Raw genomic sequence first — 21,473 nt, forward strand, 5'->3', positions numbered from 1 at the left:
TAGGGGAAAAGGGAAAACATTATACCAGTGAAACCGCATCTTCAGAACATGACGTACTAAGCTAAACTTAATTCAACAAAACATTTGAATATACCTGCAAACTGACGGAGATTTGTTGTTCCTTCCCTGATACCATATAGGAGAAGGAAACGTAAGATGTTGTCCGGTACGAGAAAACAGGGGATAGTATCCGGCCGCTGCGAAAGTTTGAATTCGTAGCAGCCAACCCTGTCAAAAAAGTAAAATTACATTTACCGTAAGTAATGCTGTTATTTAAAAAAACAAGATAAGATGTTCGTCGGGAAATAATTTGAATGTTTTATCGCATACATGTTAAATGAATGATAACGTTATTTAATATTTCATTAAACAATTATCAATTATTTCTGCAATTTAAATTCATGTTTATAGTATATCGATATTAATTAATCACGTCAACCGTATAAGCGGTTTATTTAAAACGTATTCTTAACAAAATACAGAATGGTGTTTGTAATGATTAAAATAGTTTTAATATTTCATATCATGCTTCCTTTCATATATTATGAGGTAAATGGTATAATTGTGCAATGCCCACTGTCAAAACAGCATGAACTGTTAGTTCAAAGGTGCTTGTTACCGTATGCATAATGCAAATAGAAGTCTGCGTGTGAATAACGATAGCCACAGTCTGACCCGGACATGTTGCACGCAATCATCGGCATTGCTGTAAACATGGAAAGAAACGTGCAAAGACCTTTCTCGAATATCAATGAACAATGAAAATAAAACATGCATTTATTTTGTCAGAGATCTATTTTCAAGTAACAATAAGCACGAATCGACATTTCTCAAAGATTTATATTCATTTAAAAATAAATCTACATTGATATTTCCAGAAATCAATTTTCAATAAAATAAACGTACACTGACATTTCTCGAAGAACAATCTAGACGTAAAATGCAACGTGCATTGACATTTTACATAGATCTTTGTCTAACAGGTGTCTCGCCGTATTCAAAGTATTATTCATAACACACATACTCATTATAACATGTTATGCTGCAATTATTTGTTAAACTTTAACTCTGATGTGTTGACAAACGTCCGAAAGCATATGTTTAATATGTCCCAAAGCAATTGAGAGTAAGTTGGTTCCTTTTTCCTAGTTCCTTGCTCCTTTTTCCTTATTCAAGCTTAACCTATTTGATATAGGGTTTTAAGGAATAATAATGCATAAAAATCTTAAGTTAATCGAATAAAATACATCGAATACATTTAATATATGTATATGTTTCTTCTTCGTGCTAGCACAAGATTTCCTGTTTAAACCGAACCGCCATTTTCTACTTCGAATGATGACTTAACATTAGCAAAATCTAAGCATATAACATTATTTGACATTTATGTGATTTAAAAGTTCAATCTAGTACATTTCAACATGTTTGTTTTTTCAATTATAATTCCGTTCACTTTTCGCGGCTGAATAAGGAAACAGGAAACAATTCCTTAATCCTTATTCAAGCCGAATGAGGAACTGGCATTTTTTTACTTTAACATCAAGTAAATTAATCCAAAGTGAACCAAATATAAATTAAAATCATTACATGTATAGGTTGTACAACATAGATTCTTATAGCAATGCATTTCCACTTAGTTTTAAGTAATGGTGATTCAGTTCCTTATTCAGTTTGAATAAGGAATAAGGAACGGATTGCTTTTTTCTTATTCAAATCGAATTATGAGCTGGAATGCCCTTTCTATAAATTATAGTTCTAACTGAACCAACGAGACTAATAAATCAACGAAAATCATCGTAAATATGGGATGGTATAAAAAATGATAATTACAGTGCGTTTCTACTATGTTTTATTTAACGATAATCTAGTTCCTTATTCGGTGTAAATAAGGATAAGGAGATGGTTCCTCATTTCTTATGCAAATCGAATAAGGAACCGATATCTTGTTACGAAACAAATTAATTTATATGAATAAAGAGACACATAAATCAAGAAAAATTACTGAAAATGAAAGTTGGAAATAAAATAGAATATGTATTGCAGTACATTTTTACTTAGTTCTCTGTTGTAATTATAACTCAGCGCCCTTTGTGCGGCTGCATTAGGAAAATGTAACCAATTGCACATACTTAAAGTAGAACTGATAACCTACTAAAAGTAGAACTGATAACAGCACCATTTTGTCGTTTCCCAAGACCTTTAATCGTGCGCAAATATTGAAGGTCGCCGGATGTCCGTGTGTATCATAGAGAGAGAGGAAACGCGCTTTCGGAAATAGAAAATACATTGAAATAGAAACACTCAATTCGATGAATCTTCCCAGTCAACTAGAGACACCATGGCCGCTGCTTTCGGTGTAGTCTGGCCTTGATGGTGTCGTCAGTGACGTCGCACTTATGACAACGCTGTCCGACATATTGGCATTCGGTGCGAATACAGAGCGCAACTTTTACGCTAAGAGCGGCGAAGGACTTGCCGGATGTACCGTTAGTCTACATGAGCGAGAAAATGTGTATTCGCACTTAAACAAATCTATGAAGAAAACACACTTTCACACCTAGCATGCTCGCAGGTGTTTAAATTATAAAAAATAAATAAAATACTGAGGCATCTCGATTGAACACGTTGCAGTCTACTTGAGGCACCTGGACCGCCGCCTCCTGTACAGTCTTGCTTATTTAGTGACGTGTTGAAATCATTTTGCATTCTTAATCATATCCCTTCGTAACTGTTCACGTATGAGAACGGAATGAAATATCTAAAACATGATTAGTATTAAGCTATCATATAGTCTTGGCCAAAAGGTAGGTTCAGATATGTATGTTAATATTTATATATCTTAATGAACATGTGTATTCACGTAAACCTGTCATTGAATGCAAAATTACACAGGCCGTGGTGGTCCACCGCAATCGCGGTGATTCACCGAGATCGCGGTGGTCCACCGTAAGAAATTGTTGCCCGAAAACGCCCGCGCTCGAGTTTTCAGAAATCGCGCTAGATGTAGTGTATATCTGGCGACTTTCAACCTAGGCACACGATTATTGACCGTGTGATCTACAAAACGGCAACGGTCTAATATTAAACAATCCTTCGCCGTTCTAAGCGTAACGTTCTTGGCCTAAATCTTTTTCTATAAAGAAGGAATGCAGTTGACACTTGTTCGTAGTTTCATTTCATCGTTCCTCAACAAGTTGTAGCTCTGTTGTTCTGGTCTCTTTCCTACCATTGAGTAATTAAATGGTAATTAAATTGAATGCGTTTTTATTCCCTTTTATTATTGTTTAATTTGAGTTACAATGCTATGAGGTTAAATTTTATTTACACTTAAATGTATCATGAATATTGCTGGGCCAAGTGTGAGGTTGAGCGCTCAAAAACCGGTTTAAACCCCAAATGCTTTGCATTGACCGTTCCAAGGCGGTGACCCCAGCTTTATTCATTTATGTGTTATGTATGTTGTTTTGTTTTGTGCTGTTTAGTGCTGTTTGGGCAATTGGTCACTTGCCTTGCCTTTAATAAAGGACCAACTAATTGTGTATAATGAGAATTCAATACTGCTCCAGCAGCTGGAGTTTCACTTCTTTATATTAATAAGGTTCAAACAGAAACAAGTAACGTGTCACTTACCACACTGCAGACCAATAAGCAAGGGCTGATATTCACACTTGCAGTACCCTGCTGGGATGCTCGGATGGCAGCCATCGTACCAATTAAATCTGCATTCATCCACTATCTGTGCGGAGAAGCTGGATAAGCTGCAGGTCAGCATCGTCATGATGGCCTGCTTGTTGTCTGAGGGACTTGCATAGTAGACCCCGGTTGAAGATCTAAGGAACGATTTGATTATAAATGTAAATTATTATTTTTTAATGTATAGTACTGCCACTGCCTATTTTGTGATAGTAAAAGTTTAAAAGTTTAAATAAAAATTCTCGAGCCTCAAATTCCTTAAATAAAATTCAACAAATTACTTGTAATTTAAGACGATGTTAAGTAAATAAGAATGCAGATATTCTATCACTAAAGCTACACAACACTTGTTTCAACTCACCCATAACCAGCTGCCCTGCACAGATGGTCTCGCTCTGTTTGATAAATGTACCCACATACGTAGCCTGTCTCACCGTCACTTCTTTGTATGTACACAAGTCCGTCCCCGTTGGCACCCGTAAGAGACACATTGAATGTTTCTGGAACTGAATTGTACATATACAAGCATTTAATTTACTGTTACATATATTCCACAAAATAATGCGATTTTGCAAACACACAAAAAACGCATAAATACAAATGAAGTGATCATTTTCTTACTTGCGTTCATAGATTACATCGTATATTTTTTTCCATGAACTTGCGATATTATCTCATAAACAAAAAGAATAAATATCTTTCAGAAGTAGTAAATTTATAGCATGCTTATATTTTGTTAAATTATTTGAGGTGGTAATTAAAGGTCAACAAAACCTGCTAAGCTAAACATATTTTTGATCAAAGGCAGGTAGATATAGGTAATGTTAATTTTTATAATAAAGCCAAAATATCATATTTAAACAACAACAACACAAAGAAACAAACGACAAAGACTTACGCCAGTTATCATAATTAGCAATTTCAACCACAAAGTCCTCCACTGCCTCCAAGAGAACGCTGTCATTCAACATGTAGGTGTTGTTCACATGCTCCGGACAGACAGTGCGGAGAAGCTTTTTGGTGGCATAGCTTATTATTTTCAAACAGCTCTCTCCAACTTGGGTAAACGTTAAGTTGAAAACATACTGAACATAGTAAGGAGTCCAAACACCTGTCCCTGGAAGTTAGTGAAATATGCATTACCTTGACAAAATTTCTACTTAACTCAGCACACACACAAGATGAGAACTCTTTAAACTTCTCACCTGATAACATTCTTAGACTAAAGCTCGAAATAATAGGTTTTGACGCAGATGCATGTAGATGGGCAAACACATCAGCACTGCTTTGTCCACTTGGTTCAAAGAAACACAACTGGATGTCGGAAAGTGCGGTTGTCTTGGTATGAAGACTTTCTGCACATCTACCGTGCACTTCCTTGTGATGATACATTTTAAGTTTTTATTCATTCGCTTTTGAAAAGTGCACGAAGTGTGCTCGTCAAACTTTTTTCGGGCAGAATGTCTGACCGACACACCAAACAGACTGGACTGAAGAAAAACTAATTCAACTTACATTTGGTGGTATTAAATATCCATGTGTTGCAGCTACCAGACTTATTTGACGTATACACACTATTGTAGTCAGTAGTGTCAGTACTGGTCTCAATATAGTCGCACACACCCGATGGAAAAGCTGAAAAAGCCAACATATTAAATCTGCATAAACTTGTTAAATTATCCATAATTGTACTCATTTGAATAATTCATGGTTTAAAAAGGGTCACTTGTAATGAAAATGTATGGTCAGGTTATGTGATTGTTCTAATGAAAGGAATTAGCCCAGAATTTTAGTAAGATGTATTGATGTTAAGGGAAAGGTCAATGTGTGTTTACCTAGAAATTTGCTTTTCTAAATAAGGTCAAGTCCTAAAGTAGGCAAATGTTAGTGTCATATTGAAGTAAAGTGATGTTGGTGTGTTAAGAGACTGTTCACATACAACATCCAAATCAAGTATCTAAGCTTTGTATGAAGCAGTCTTTATGTTAGACCAAATGTTTTATTTTGAGTTAGCGAAGAATTCAGAGCTTCTTATCAAGTCCAACAGAAGTTCAATGTCAATATGAAAATGATATAACTTGATTTTGGTTGGTTGATGGTGATTCAATGAAAGTCTCAAAGGTTTATTGCAAGCAGTATTGATAAGACGAACGCACCATTGTGTGTTAACCAACAATGTCAATCTTCTGAATAAGTTTAAGTGCAAAAGTATGTACATGTCCAGATCGAATACAGTAAGGTTATATGGGTGCATGTATAGTTTTGAAGAACATAATCAATGCAAGTTCCAACTATTTGAAGGAAGCATAATTTGTTAAAGGAACTATGCCATTTTGGGTTAGCTTCGCGTGTACGGATGGACACACGAATGTACTTGCCAATTGACATATGCCTATCGCATCTTTAGATGCATTGGCAATACAATAACGGAGAGATAACATGTATTTCAGCAAACGCTCCTTTCTTTGATTACCTTCAGATACTGTCATTTTAAAGCCACCAAGCTGGCTTGCTGCCGAATGAATACGTATCGTAGTCTTCGTCTTGTTTGAGATAACTATGGGTATATCGGGCGAGTCATAGCAGTACTTCTGACCGTCAATCTGTAATAGTAATATAGTATTACCGCAATGTGGGCATTATGCCATACTCATAGCAGTACTTCTGACCGTAATCTGTAACAGTACTACATTATTACCACAATGTGGGCACAACGCGATGCTCATATCAGTACTTCTTCCAATCCATTTTGAGACAATATAAAACATAAAGAAGTGAAACTCCAGCTGCTGAAAACACTATATAATTTAGTAGTATTAAATTGGTGGATTTATAGCAGTTCACCTGTCCATCAATCTGTTATATTAATATTACAAGTCATATTGTATTAAAAATAACACAACAGCAAACGCAATACTCAAGATACGATAAATGTTGTAGAAACATAACGACCAACACTCTTAATGATTGAGAAATTATGTTGAGTTCCTTTCAGGTGCCTTTGTTTAAAGAACACAATGATAATTACATACAGGAACCAAAACTTAACATCGACAATATACCATACGAGGAAGACACTCTTTTTTACCTGAACATACACGTAGTCATCAAAATCCTCTATTTAACATCATCAACTAAAATATATACAGCATATCAGTATTCCTCACCTGAATATAGTCCGTGTCACAATATGCACCAGTGACTCGAGAGAACTCGATGGTTGCTAAAAGCGTATTGATTCCATGCGTCCTAAACGTGTAAGCGCACGAGCTGTCAAATGGCACACTGGGAAAGTTCTGAGACCAAAACATTGCATTGGTTCCGGAAACATTCATGGTGGCTCCACAACCTTTGGAATAAATGTTCTCATATTATTGTGTTTTTAATTTTTATAAGGACGTACCAATATTTATATGTCACTTTGACTTTGTTCATTCGCAGTGGAAACCTCGATTTTGCTTTTAATGCACACAATTAAATGCACACGTTTTTAAGATTTTCTGAAATAATGATAATGATAACATTGATACAGAAGATATTCAAGTGTTAAAGGAGCCTTTTCACGTTATGGTAAATTGACAAAATTAAAAAAAGTTGTTTCAGATTCGCAAATTTTCGTTTTAGTTATGATATTTGTGAGGAAATAGTAATACTGAACATTTACCATGCTCTAAATTATCCATTACATGCATCTTTTGACGATTTGAAAACCTGAAAATTATAAAGCATTGCAACGCGAAACGATTGAATAATTTGGAAAATTCTGTTGTTGTCGTTATATTTTGGGAAACTACGAGGATTGCTTATATAAGTAAAAAATACATCCACTAATAGCATAAGCACGGATGGTCGAGTAGTCTAGGCGGGAGACTTTTTAATCCAGTATTCCAGGGTCATTGGTTCGAGTCCAGTTTCGGGTTACTTTGTTTTCCTTTTTTAAATTGTATTCTTGTTTGTTATTACTGGGGAATGTTAGGTCCAATGTTTTAATTTATCAATATAGAGCATTTAATGACAAGCTTCAATACTTGCCAAAATCTGTGAAAAGGCTCCTTTAATTGTAAAACATTATGACATGGAAGTTAAATAGTCAGCTTCAGTCCTCCAGTACTTGTTTGAACTTAAAGTTGCGACCTTGACTTTGAGCAAGTGTGATTGACTCATCGCTTCTGGACACATATGAATGGCATTTAATTTTTTGAGGGAAATGCATCAATGAGTGTAGGGACTAAGAAGAACAAACGAATAAAATGTATGGTTAAATGTTAGACCTTCAAGTGTGTTGTTAACTTTAAGCTAGAATGACTGGGTCATGTATACTGCACATCATTTCGATTACCTTAGCATTCAAGCAATGTTTAAGAAAAATACGCTTTTAAAGTGATTAAGAGATATGAAGTGGGCACAAAAATGGAGGTTCGAACGTTTTACCTCGACTGTGATATGACCTTGAACCGGAAAACCTACTCATTTCATCTGCACACGTTTCCCTTAACCGCAACACTTGAGGCAGGTTTCATTGAAAACCATTCAATTTATCGGATATATGGAGTGAACACAACATGGAGGCTAAAACTTTTGACTTTCAAATGTGAAATTGACTTTGAGCGTTTGTACATATCGTCGATTACAACAAATATTGTAGCAAATTTGCATATAATCCTCCTCAAAAGGTAAGGGAATATTGAGAAACACTAACAATTGAGGCTACATATTTTGACCTTGAAGAACGACCTATCTTGACAATTAGTTAATATGAACATCTGTGCTAGAGAATATAAGATATGACGAGGTCACGAAAAAATTAAAAACAGACCGATGGACAAAGAAAGGGCATTCCTACAAGTTCTTTGCCTTGATGCAATTTGTTGCATGGGGGCGGTTTGCGGCAAAGCGCTTTGTGATTTTAAACATTCATCTGAGTGCATGCATAAATGAAAATTGATATACTAACTATTTTTTCAGCGATGAAAGAACACCTATCATAGAGAAAGTAACATAATGTATTGACTGATATAATATGTACATCATAATTATATATTCATTGTAAGAGATGTGTAGTACATTCATATATAAATTGTATAGAAAATTTGTAAAATGCCTCCAATTAAAAAAGGATGAGTTAAATAATTCCTCTCGTTATACTTAATGATTCTTGAATTTTTATTGTTCCTATAGTTTTAGTGGCAAGAAACGCGCCAGTTGATTTTAAAGTTTAGAATAGTACTTTTTTACCTTTTTATATATAATAATCGTATAAATAGCATTCATCCCAGTACCTATCCATATTTGTTTGCAAGTGCGATCCGAGGAGAAGGGTAGAAACTTGCAGTAGTGACCTATGTCTGAGTTGTCTACATTTACAATTGAAGGTTGACCGCTGCAAAATCGGTTGGTCACTAAAAATAAGAATATTAATCGTATTAACACTATACACTTGTTTTTACGCACATAAAATACAGGTGTTGTATTTTCTATGAACCACAAACTGGAAGATAATTCAAATTCTTTATATACGAGAAAAGCCCATATGATTGCTATGAATATATATTATACTTTCGTCAAGTTGATTAAAATATGCAGTTATGCGCATTTGTTATTAATAAAAAAATATTAACAATATTTGTGTACTCAGTTGCAAAATCATTCAATCTATGTACAAACCAAACTACAGTCAATCGACTACTGGCTTAAAACAAGTCAGGAGATATCCCATATACCAATAGACGATGTAAACATTATACAATGCGTTGCAATTGTTAAATTGGGGTTTTCGCCGTTTTCAACAGTATTAATTTTTGCATACTATCATGCTTGTCAGTTACCAATACTAACACATTTCCTGAGTTAGGTGCGTGGTTTACCAATACTCAGTTCACATTATTCAGGCCGTCAACTGCCTCAAGGTGAAAATATAGGAACAAATATTGGAATTTTTGCATCAAAATATAGGAGCTTTGGGCTTGTTAAGGGTTAAAATATCGGAATGTTATGGTAAAAAGTAATGTTCTATAGATATGTAGAGAACTTCTTACTTACTTGTTTTCTGTCAATAAGCATTTAATTCATGTTTTACTTAACAAAACAGTCCCTCATCTTCCCACCAAGGCAGATATGCTGATGCAGCAACACACTGTGGTCATCAATGTGGACACCTGAATTTTTGTTAATTAAAATAGTTAACAATCAACAAAACACAAAACATTATTAAACATAGTTTTACAACCTAACATAAGAGTGGAACATTGATAATGAAATTATTGAAACTGAAAACATGAATCACATACATGTAGTATCATATCATGGTTTATAATACAAATTCTGTATTTTATGCACATTAAAATTTCTATACACTCTTCAATCAAACATTCTTAGGACATGAAAAGAACACCAAAACATCCCATTATATGATAAAATGTAAATACAGAATATAAGATTTTTCTGGCAGCTTCTGCATATAAACATATTCGAAATTGAACATCAAAGTACTTAATTGAACAACATTGCACTGTGTTATTAATACCAATTGTAAAACAATCTAATCTCATGGGTATCAGACACACAATGGAAGATGCATATCTTAAAACAAAAAAAAAGATGCTATGGTATACATGGCAAAATGAGAATACAACATCTCAATAATCAGGAAAAGCATTAAATAGGAAAGACCTGTTACATGTATCTGCTAGGATTTGTTCTCACCTTTTAAATGGTTGTATTTTTCTTCATCAAAGGTGTCCATATAGATATCACAATTGTGTACAACAGCACTCCTGCAAGATGGTGATGCTTTGGAAAAGGAGGGACAGCTTTTTACACTGTAAATTAAAATATCTAACGGCAGTATTACTTCTTATATGTATTTAAAAAATAAAAGAGGAAATTTTCAGAAAAGAATAGAGGAAAAGTAAAATTTATAGGAAAATAGAGGAAAAAAGTCAAACATATAGGACAATATAGGAAATATAGGAGGTTTTGAAAATATGGGAAAATTCTCCAAAATATAGGAAAATATAAGAATATAGGAATCAGTTTACGGCCTACATTATTATGCCATAATTGACCACTTGAATCCGATTAATGAAAATCATGGCCGCAGAAATAAAAGCCCTGATACTCAGAGTTTTCGACATGCTGATTTTGCTTCCACAAACTGAGCTAGAAAGCCTGTTGATATTAAAGAAGTTCGTATCTTACTTTCACAGTGTTCTCTGCAGACGGGTACAGCCTGGCCATTGTCACATGGGGTGGCTTGTAATCCACACGCCAACTCCATCAGACTATGATGACATGGGTCGGAGGAGGAGCCGTTGTAATAGTTATCAATACTGGACAACCTATGCTGCATCTGCGACAAGCTAGTGGCACCACCAAACGAAGGAAGGGTAACTCGGCGAATTCCCAGATTGTAACACACAGCGTTGTTTAAAGACAGGCAGCCGTCACCTGTCAAACGAAATTTATTATTTAAAAAATATATCTAATTATGTCCATAAGGATATAGATACAAACTAGCCATGTCTCTAAAGTCTCTATAAGACTTTGATGCCCCAACAGTCCACTTTTTTCTCACAACTCCACTTACGTCGACATGACATTTCTCATAATTAAGGTAAAGTGTATACAGTGTATTATTATTTAACTTTATAATATTAGACGAGAATGTGTTCAATGTGTTCGCCCAATACAAGTTGAGCCTCGCCAATAAAGCTTGAAACTCGCCTTATACGAGAAAAAGTCGGCAAATATGGAAAAAACACGGCCAATACGGAAAAAGGTCGGCCAATACGAGATTCAGCCAATCAGAAACCAGGAAAAACTCGGCCTTATATGAGAATCTAAAATTTCGACAATTGTGGGCGCCATTTTGAAGTTGTATGCTTAGTTTTGGTGCAAAAGTTTAAACCTTTAAAAATATACTTAAAGTACTAAGCCCCTAATATTTTCAGCTCAAGGTTTCGACAATAAGAATACTGCAGTGTAACCACAACAGCAAGGTTCAATATTTGAGCGTATAAATAACAACGCTACTATCAACAATTATCAAGCGTCGGAAGCAAAACTAATTCGAAATCATGGAGGATTTAAACATTACAAATGCAATTCCTAATGGCAATAAGTAAGTTTTCAATCCTTATTGTCTTTCTGAGTTGTATTAAAAACAACGGTAGTGGATCCAGTGTGGCTGGAATGTTATTCAGGTAAATTTTGCATAATTTCGCGACCTGTCAAATTGTGTTCCTGCATCATGTAATGTCTAGAAAGAATCTTTCGTCAATACTGAATAATATTATAAAGTTAATTAATAAAATTGACATTAATAAGTTGAATTCATATTGGCTTTGTTATTGACCTTCAGACAGCCGTATTGTCCTTCGGCCTGCGGCCTCAGGACAATACGGCTGTCTTCAGCTCAGTAACAACGCCAATATGAATTCAACTAATTAATAACATTAAAATACAAATCTGACAACAGCAATAGCCTAACGTTTGCTGGCCAAAATAGCAGCCAGTCGACCAAATACAATCCAAGAAGCCCACCACTTAAACTTGTGTAAGAAAAGTAGCTTTGTTCAACTTTTACAGTATAAAAATAATCACGCTTATGAATGTTGTTTATCACTTCTATTAACGTTTTTGTAAATATTTGTGCAATATAAAGTAAAATTTTACGAATCAAGCACACATTTTAAACTTGAATATTTGAGCCCAACAAGTAAGCTTGTCATATGTAACTTGCTTTATGTTATACAACAAGCATTACAATACAATAAAATGTGCTGTCTATAAAATTACAGTTTTTTGTTTTATAAATAACACGTGTTCTTCCATAAGAATGTTTTACCAAAACTAGAATAATATCTTATTTGAGTGTTTTATAATTGAAAATGAAATTAGTCAAGTATGTCACCTTGAATATTGAGACGGACGCTATGATAAGGCCAGTACACCTCAGGAATGCCAACGATATCCGCAATGCATGTGAAGTCTTCGTATGTGTCTTGTTGCTCCACGACGCCAACTGTTAAGATGTATGCAGTTGTTGTGCCGTTTTCAATCAGGCGCACGCTGAATGTTCCTCGAGTAAGGTTTTTGAATGAAATATCGACCATTAAGTCCCCGTTTCGTGAGATGTCCCCCCACCGAAGGCTTCTCCAAAATAATATCACCTAAAATAAACCAAATTTCAATGATATCAGTCAATAAAAATATAAAGTTTACCAAACGTAAGATTATAACGAAATTTGAAAAGCAATTGTGGCTAATTATTTGGTCAGGGGTTGTCCAGAATAAAACCAATTTAAAAACAAACACGTTTACAAAAGCAAAAAAAAAGACAAAGTAATTTTTTTTACAATATTACAAATATGGTAGAGTACTAGAGTATGTAATTAAAGGCTTCATCTGAATGAAATCAACACCAAAGATGCAAGTTTTAAAGATAAAGGTAAGAAACCAACAACTACACAATAAGCAAAAATAATGAAAGACAATAACATAATCAAACAGCCCTGTTTCAACAGTTGCATGCACGCATACCTCATGATTTCCAGGGTTTTCCATAGTGCACACAAGGTCCACAGACCCTGATAAGGTCGTTGCGGGAGGGTCGGACACACGGACGGATGGATAGTCTATATAAATATGAATAGAAATATGTGTTTATTATGATTGTTAGATAAATTATAATTTTTTAATTTTAACATGAGTAATGATTTTTCAATCTGTAAAGAATTTTCTCACAAAACATTAGTTGTTTTGCAACTTAAGGATGTTAGATTGTTATTTATTTTCATGTGTTTATGTTATAACACAAACTAACTTAATTAAACAGGGTAGGTTTGACCTAAGGAATGCAAATAATGTAAAAGTGGAACCAGCAGGAGAAAATGAATACGTTGAAGACTTCCTATAATCCAAAAGTCTTTGAAAAATTGAAAACGATCAATGGTAAAAACACAAACCACCAACCTTTCAAATTTTTATTCTATTTAGTGAAAATTACCTTCACATATAGTTTCGTCCATTCTGTCAGCACAATCGTTGATGCCGTCACATATTTGTTGCGGCGATATACAACTGGAGTTATCAGAGCACATTTGGCACCCTACAGGAGATGATGGCCCGGTTGCAGAAGTTGTCCATCCTGAAGTGGAACCTGTCCAAAACCCACGCTTAAGTCTTCATGTATCATGCAACTCATTATATATAGATATAATTATGCAGTATCTAATGTGATTGTAACATGTATTCAATATTATTACAAAGATATTGCTGACACTTTATGGGAAAGCCCTTTGCAAAGGTACACACCAGACAAAGAATTGAAAACTGCACGACATTACTAAGCTAGCCTTAAGCAATTGGAGACCTGATTTCAAATTTCAAATTAAACTTGGCCTGGATGCTGACCATGCAGTGGATACAGTCGGTGTCTGGGTTAAACCTACAAAAGTGTGTTTTTAAATGAGTATCATTATTTTCTTGGAAAGAGTCATCGAGTTCACGTTTGGAATAATTAATTTGATGATGAACACATTTTGTCACTTGTTTTCTTTGTTCCCTACATGTGTATCTTACATGTTTTGAACATTTCCATAAGGTAACATTTAATACAGGTATATTAAATATATTATCAAAATATTTTTTTTTCAACGGTAAAAAAATGAAATTCTGAAAACAGCTTCATTTTTTCATAGGTAGGTGGTCTAATATATAAAATGTGTATGGTAAACTTTATTTTCATTGGTGTTTTTTTTTAACCGTATGCAAAAATAATAACACAATTACATGGTTTCAATCAGAAAATGCCTTAACAACCTGTGTTGATGCATTTCAAAAACAACACCAGACTCTATACAATTTAACATAATATAAAACAAAGGAAACTAGTAACATAGCTTTTTCAACATAAAACCGCTTAGGTTTAAGGTATATGAGACTGCCAAAAAAGGATGGAAGACGACCACAACTAAAATATAGTGCAACTCATCCATATGACTTTCTAGCCACGTACCAAACATCATAAATCCAACTTACGTGGTTTTTTAGTTGTCACAGGATGTCAACATTCTAGCTTGAGTACTGTTTGCATACTTAATGGCAAATCTTAAATGTATGTATCTGATTATGTGCTTACACATTAATTCATCTTCACTGTGACTACATTGTGGAACTCCATCACATCTTTGCAGAATAAGTATACAGGTCCCATTATAGCAAGGAAACTGGTCGTGACTGCATGCTGGTGTTGTCGCTGGCCATGTTGAATTGTCCAACCCCCACTCTGTTCTTTCATAGCTAGTGGTGCCTTGAGTAAAAAAAGATAATGATATAAATAGTCCCTTGAGAGCCACAAATGTCTTCAGCATGGTTGTTGCAACAAATTGTTACACAGAAAGTCTATTTAGCTATGTTCAAGCTGTAACAAAAAAACAACTTAGAAAACGTAGATTATAATTTATGACATGAAAAAAGTGCTTGGAACATCTACACTTGAAGATAAAATATGGTGAACATTTTTCAGTAACTTAAATAACTTTGATTGATTTTCGTTTTACAATATCAGTATCTATAAGGACAGAAATATGGACCGACAATTCCACCGACATACTGAATGATTAATATACCCACTCAACGTCAGCCAAACGCTTATCAAAGATTGCCAACAGTCGGCACAATTCAATGCAATAAAAATCTTAGACATTAAACATTATCCTGTAGATAATGTTCACAATTTAATTCGAAATCGTCTAACTATTAAATATCGAAATATATTGGAAATATCAAACTAAAATCATTGCATCAAACACGATTAAACATCACTTCTTTCCGTTTTGTAGAAGTTCTTCAAGGTACGATAAACACGAAAACACTTGAAAAAAAACCGTTCAACGAAACAGCGACCTAACAGACTAACGACGCAAATATAACCTACTTGATTTTAAGAGTATACATACTTGACCTAACCTTAACTTATTGGTTCGCCTTTACATATAAACGCTTATTCAAAGCAAACATTGAATGATTTTTGCGCATATCTTTTAAAATTATACAAGGGTTTGATGCAAAACTATTTTATATTTAAAGACAAGTGCTATATCACTTCCCTAAAACCAACCTTCCCAGGCAGGTGTTGTTGTCGTTGTTGGAATAAGCTCCGTCAATGTTAAGACCTGTACGCCTGTAAAAAAGTTTACTTTCATGTTTATTAAATTCAAATCAATCAGTTGGCAATATTGGACAATGGGATAAATATTTAAACCTTATTTTTATTACGTATGCTATAAGTCAATAATGTTTACTGTTTTCAAATATGTTTTTGAAAAAAAAACGTGTAGGCCGATCCTGATTTGATTTACAATGCAGTTTACAGTGCCATTAAATCAATTAACACAAATTAAAGCCACACACAACAAGTGGACCCAAATTATTCTTGATATATATCTAAAAGAGGATATTTGTTGGATTTGGTGGAATATCGATTTTAATGTACGAGTGATTATAGAAAATATTGTTTTTATGACCACGAGTTAATTAAAATCGATATTCAACCAAATCCAAATTTTTTCTTTTTATTGTATGCTTACAAATGATTATTTTTGTATTTTTTGCCAATCCGGACATTATAATGTCCTGTTGGGCGCCATCCATGTATTTTAAATGGGAGCTCTTCAGTATGTTTTTATAAACAGCTATGCAGAGCAGTCCCTCTTTGTAAAATTTGCCTTTAATTGGCGGTCACAAAGGGGAAACAAAAGATATTTAAAAAAGTTCTGGTAAAACAATGAAAATTTTCGATAATTTTCAATGTTATTTTTCACTGTTTGAAACAGTGAAATATCAGTGTTAATTCACTGATATTTCTTTATAAACCATCGGAAAGCATGAAATAAAAGCTGATTTATTGTATTAGACATGTGAGGATATTTTGGATGTTAAACATTCTTACTCAATGTTATAATTATTTTCTATTAGACAACAACACGTGTTCAGTTAATCGATTAATCCAAATGCACGGTTTCTGTTTTAATCATTTCAGTATTTTAATCAACGTTGCATGAGGTTGATTCAATTAAGATAATTTTAATTGTATAGAAAATCAGTGGCGGAATATGCAATACACAGTACATGTGCAATGGACATCATTTTGTATTTTTTTGAAACATATCTGTTCATACATGTCCTGTATGTGTTATGTACATAATACGTCTATACTTAAAGTATAATAAGCACTTTTCCATTAGTATTACATAAAAAAAGTGAATATGTTTTGAGTTTGGCTGTATTGTTTGACAGTGTCCATGAACGCATGGACACGGTTTCATTTTTTATAAATAAATAAATCCACTAAAACATCCAGTTTCAAAGTAAAATCCATTTATAAGATGCAATTTTATTTGAAGTGTCTTTACTTATTATCAAATTAATAATTACATTAGGTAAAACTACTTTTAACGCAATTTTTGAAAATAACTGAAGATACATGTCTAATTTCAACTTCGCAATAAATTGTATAAATAGAAGTAGAATTAACATACCGTCATTTGTACATTTTCCCGGGTAAAGCTGGATATTATCAACAGCTTTTAGTTCGTTGAAGTTGTTCATGGAGAAAGATTGTGTCTCAATAAGAATTCCATCATATTGCCCGGACGAAATATTTACATAGATTACAAATGCTGAGATAAAGTCGAATGGCTGCAGTTCCCAGTGACCTACGGTTTGATAAGAATTGTTGTTTAATGTTGCTACCCGTACCACAGACGGAGAATAGGATGACACGATTGCAAAGTGGAATTCAAGGCAACTGTTTTCTACAACATTTACAGGAGCAGATCTCAAGTAGCCCATCGATTTTTCCATAAAAGCTGAAAAGTAAAACACCAACATTGTCAGTGAAAGTTATTGCATACGAACACATCCATAACTGTGAATATGTTTGAAAACTGAAACAACTGGCTGTACTCGTCTTGTTGATGTTTTCAAGTAACCAAAACAATATATAACGGAAAACATCTATATATAAATAAATTACATTTTCCTTCAACTGTGTGACTCATAATGGTTGAATTTATTAGTATGCTTTAGAATAAAACAAGAAAGTAAAACGTCATATTCTGAAAAACAAATATTTGAGGACGAAATGCGATGTGTACCTATATTGCCATACTGGGCAATTGGTTGATAATACCAGTAGTAAACAGAAGCATCAAGAATTTCGACGTTGTGGAGGTAGAACATACATGTACCGTCAGTAAAATCGCATGCTACACGTGCCATTGAATCTGTAAAATAAATGACAATAGTTAGTCCATGAACGAAATTGGTAACCATAGTTCACTTTACAAAAAAAATTTGCTCCATACATACGTTACTAGTTTAAGTTTTTTTTTGTTCTTTAATATATGATTCAACCAATAAATAACAATATGTAAATATCAAGAAAGTGGTCAAACGTTCAGTAACAAGGCACTTGGAGTCGTATTGGGTAGTGGAAAATCACAGCTCTCCTCAAAATCTGTCTTAACAACTATGCAGGAAATATAAGAAAACATTTACCACAATCTTCGTCCGACCCATCCACGCAATCTCTAAAACCATCACATCTGAGGGCCGAGTGGAAACATTCCCCACTGGCACAGGTGTACGTGGAGTTTAAACATTCTGAAAGATTAGACGGGAAATCTGTGTTCATATCATATAATACAAATTTCAAGCAATCACCTGAGTGTTATCGAGATTAGTATGCACTGTTGAACCTCGATGTCTGTATAAATACCATTTTGAATGGTTTCCGGATGCAGCTTGTCAACAATTTGCCACAATGGGCCAACAAGCTTTTTCTGTCCCCCATGTACTCATGTGATGCATGTATAATATCACTATGTTGAAGTGAAAGAAGACTAACTTAAAGGTTTTTATTATACCCGTAAGGAAAGTGAAATATTGGCTTCATAGCAGGAGAGTTACCTAATTATTGCATGCGTTGCTTTATGTCTGGCAAGGAACCAATTGCTAAACTGTATAACAAAAAACAAACGTACCAAACACAAAACACAAACGCGGAAAACAAAAACAACACACGATGAATAAATAAGTATGTGGTCATCGACTTGTAACGGTAAGTCCAAAGCGCACAGGGAGTTAAAAGCGGCTCCAAAACTCACACTTTGTGCACATTTACTCATAAAACAATTATGTGTAAATACGCATAAACTTAATAGCATCACAATGCAATTAAATAGCAATAAACTATAATACATTTTAACGTGATTACCACTTGTTTCACAAAAAGTATAGCAAGGCAAACTTACGGCAGTTGATTTCATCAGTTCCATCAAGGCAATGACGTATACCATCACATCTGTAGAGCTGTGGATAACATATGCCATCACACATAACTGACTGTCCTCTACATTTCTTTCCTAAAAAAACAAACAACAATTGGTTATACAATAAAAAATATGCGTGAGCGACATTGTATTTGTCTTCTTCGTATCAGCAACAATACTATATTGTGATAGTTTATTACAAATAAAATTTGTATAAGTCGTTTTTGTCGAAATATCTAAAACCTTCCACATGCAAACTATGTTGTTTTTCGTTCCATGTGTAAAAAAAAATACTCTCGACTGCAAAATAAAAAGAAAAAGTAAAGTCTATTATTTCTTATATAAAAAAATCAACAACGAAACAATCAACATAAAAACAGTCAAATGCGTTTATTGGGTAAACATATTTAGTTATACAGACAAGCAAATATGTTTGCACAATCTAAAATCATTTAAAATGGAAAGAGAAATTTTCACTATGAAATAAGTTGATTTATACCAAAAGACTTCATTTAAGGACACACGTGTCATAAACTAACCTGTGATGGCGCATGGTCCGTCTGTCACATTCACGGAGATAAGGCTTATCGTGTACGGGAAGTAATAAACATACGCGTACAATTCCAGCCATATTTTCTCTGAGCTCGATAAGTTGAACGAAAGCAGACTTGTTTCATTTACAACCATATTGACATAGGCATAATTTATCTCGGATCCATTTTCTCCATGTACGATGACATATAGGCTATTTGAGGAACTTTGTGCTGTCGCCGCTATGGTGATGCATGTGTTTGAAGAAACTGGCGTGTACATCGGAGAATTCAACACCAAGCTCGTGTATGACCCATTAGTCACTAGAAAGCCTTCTAAAAAGCAATGAAGATCGGAATTATACGTGTTTACGCACAATTGTTGTGTTGAATTTATATGAAAAATATATTGTGTAACGGAAGAATTAAGCGGCATATTGCCTTCCCGCTAATCCCTTCTATAAATGTTAACTTGTTTCTACAAAGACTAAACCGGATGAGGTAGCTTAGTGGGTAGATAACAATTATCGCGAATATAAACCCTTTCCTCCAACATTACTTGGGAGGGGGTAAGTGGTGGGTGGTAGTTCTAAACTATTTGTACAGCCATTCCTTTCTAACTTAATCATGTAGGACTGAAGTTACTGCTATTTAAAAAAAAATGGAGAACCAGATTACACAAAAAAGGTTCGAAAATGTAAACTAAATGTATTTAAAGACTAGAATAAATCAATACAGTTTGTATTCTATTCTTGTATAACAAATAACATATACAATTACGGATATTCATTTCATACCGGCAATTGTAGCAGTTTTTTATTTATTTTTACATTATTTTCCAAATACAATTCTAGCTAAATTATAGGCGCATTTACCGCTATTCCAACCCCAGTAGCTGCCTTGTGGCCACTGGTACCCACACATCTCACCATTCCTGAACACACAATTGACTGACTCTTCTTCTTGCTCTGAAGAATGAGATATATAGAACGGACAGATGTGACCAGATGTGATAGAAGAAGCATATATGCGTTACATTAAATAAGGTCGTGCAGTTAAATCTGTAGTATGTGTCTGTGTCGCGAAGTACGCGTTAAACCAAATGTTAAAGTGACTCCGTTATATACATGTATAGAACGACATAGCTGTCTTCCGTTGTTACATTTCTTTCTGTCTTCTTCAGAATTTGCTTATGCTGGCAAACCGTCGTAATATTTTCTCAATATATGTGGTGTTGACTTGTCAAAATACAGTCTTATTATATCAAACAGTCGTGTTATCGTGTTCAAATGTGGTTTGACTTGTCAAAATACAGACCTATTATGTCAAACCGTCGTGTTATTTTGTCTAAATTTGATGTTGACTTGTCAAAATACAGTCCTTTTACGTCAAACCGTCGTGTTATCTTGTCCAAATGTGGTGTTGAGTTGTCAAATCGTCATTTTATCTTGTCCAAATGTGGTGTTGACTTGTCAAAACACAGTCTTATAATGTCAAACAATCGTGTTATCTATTCCAAATGTGCATGGTGTTGACTTGTCAAACCGTCATGTTATATTGTCCAAATATGGTGTTGACTTGTCAAAACACAGTCTTATTATGTCAAACAGTCGTATGATCCTGTCCAAATGTGGTGTTGACTTGTCCGAATACAGTCTTATTATGTCAAACAGTCATTTGGGCAATATTACACGACTGTTTGACATACTAGGACTGTATTTTGACAAGTCAACACCATATTTGCACAAGATAACACGACTGTTGACAATTCATCATCATATTTGGACAAGATAACACAAATTTTTGACATAATAAGACTGTGATTTTATAAGTTACACCACATTTCGACAAGATACTGTTTGACATAAAAAGACTGAGTTTTGACAAGTCAACACCACATTTTGAAAAGATAGAA

At 34.2% G+C, this 21,473-nt stretch overlaps 1 protein-coding gene across 1 annotated transcript in view; it reads right to left on the reverse strand.

Annotated features, from left to right (window-relative positions):
- Positions 1–21,473, reverse strand: part of LOC127844785 (uncharacterized) — a 73,362-nt gene that overhangs the window by 30,709 nt on the left and 21,180 nt on the right. Inside the window, exons 19-39 of the mRNA XM_052375245.1 lie at positions 20,434–20,526; positions 19,568–19,894; positions 19,011–19,121; positions 18,256–18,360; positions 17,853–17,981; positions 17,235–17,564; positions 15,815–15,877; positions 14,834–15,004; positions 13,700–13,852; positions 13,234–13,328; positions 12,605–12,863; positions 10,891–11,139; positions 8,973–9,092; positions 6,861–7,042; positions 6,167–6,296; positions 5,209–5,328; positions 4,592–4,810; positions 4,055–4,199; positions 3,631–3,830; positions 620–706; positions 95–228 (exon numbers count right to left, since the gene is read on the reverse strand). Coding sequence (XP_052231205.1) covers positions 95–228; positions 620–706; positions 3,631–3,830; positions 4,055–4,199; positions 4,592–4,810; positions 5,209–5,328; positions 6,167–6,296; positions 6,861–7,042; positions 8,973–9,092; positions 10,891–11,139; positions 12,605–12,863; positions 13,234–13,328; positions 13,700–13,852; positions 14,834–15,004; positions 15,815–15,877; positions 17,235–17,564; positions 17,853–17,981; positions 18,256–18,360; positions 19,011–19,121; positions 19,568–19,894; positions 20,434–20,526 — 3,422 coding nt within the window. The remainder of the gene's footprint in view (positions 1–94; positions 229–619; positions 707–3,630; positions 3,831–4,054; positions 4,200–4,591; positions 4,811–5,208; positions 5,329–6,166; positions 6,297–6,860; positions 7,043–8,972; positions 9,093–10,890; positions 11,140–12,604; positions 12,864–13,233; positions 13,329–13,699; positions 13,853–14,833; positions 15,005–15,814; positions 15,878–17,234; positions 17,565–17,852; positions 17,982–18,255; positions 18,361–19,010; positions 19,122–19,567; positions 19,895–20,433; positions 20,527–21,473) is intronic.

Source organism: Dreissena polymorpha, chromosome 9 (genome assembly GCF_020536995.1).
Source record: "Dreissena polymorpha isolate Duluth1 chromosome 9, UMN_Dpol_1.0, whole genome shotgun sequence".
Classification (NCBI taxonomy): Eukaryota; Metazoa; Mollusca; class Bivalvia; order Myida; family Dreissenidae; genus Dreissena; species Dreissena polymorpha.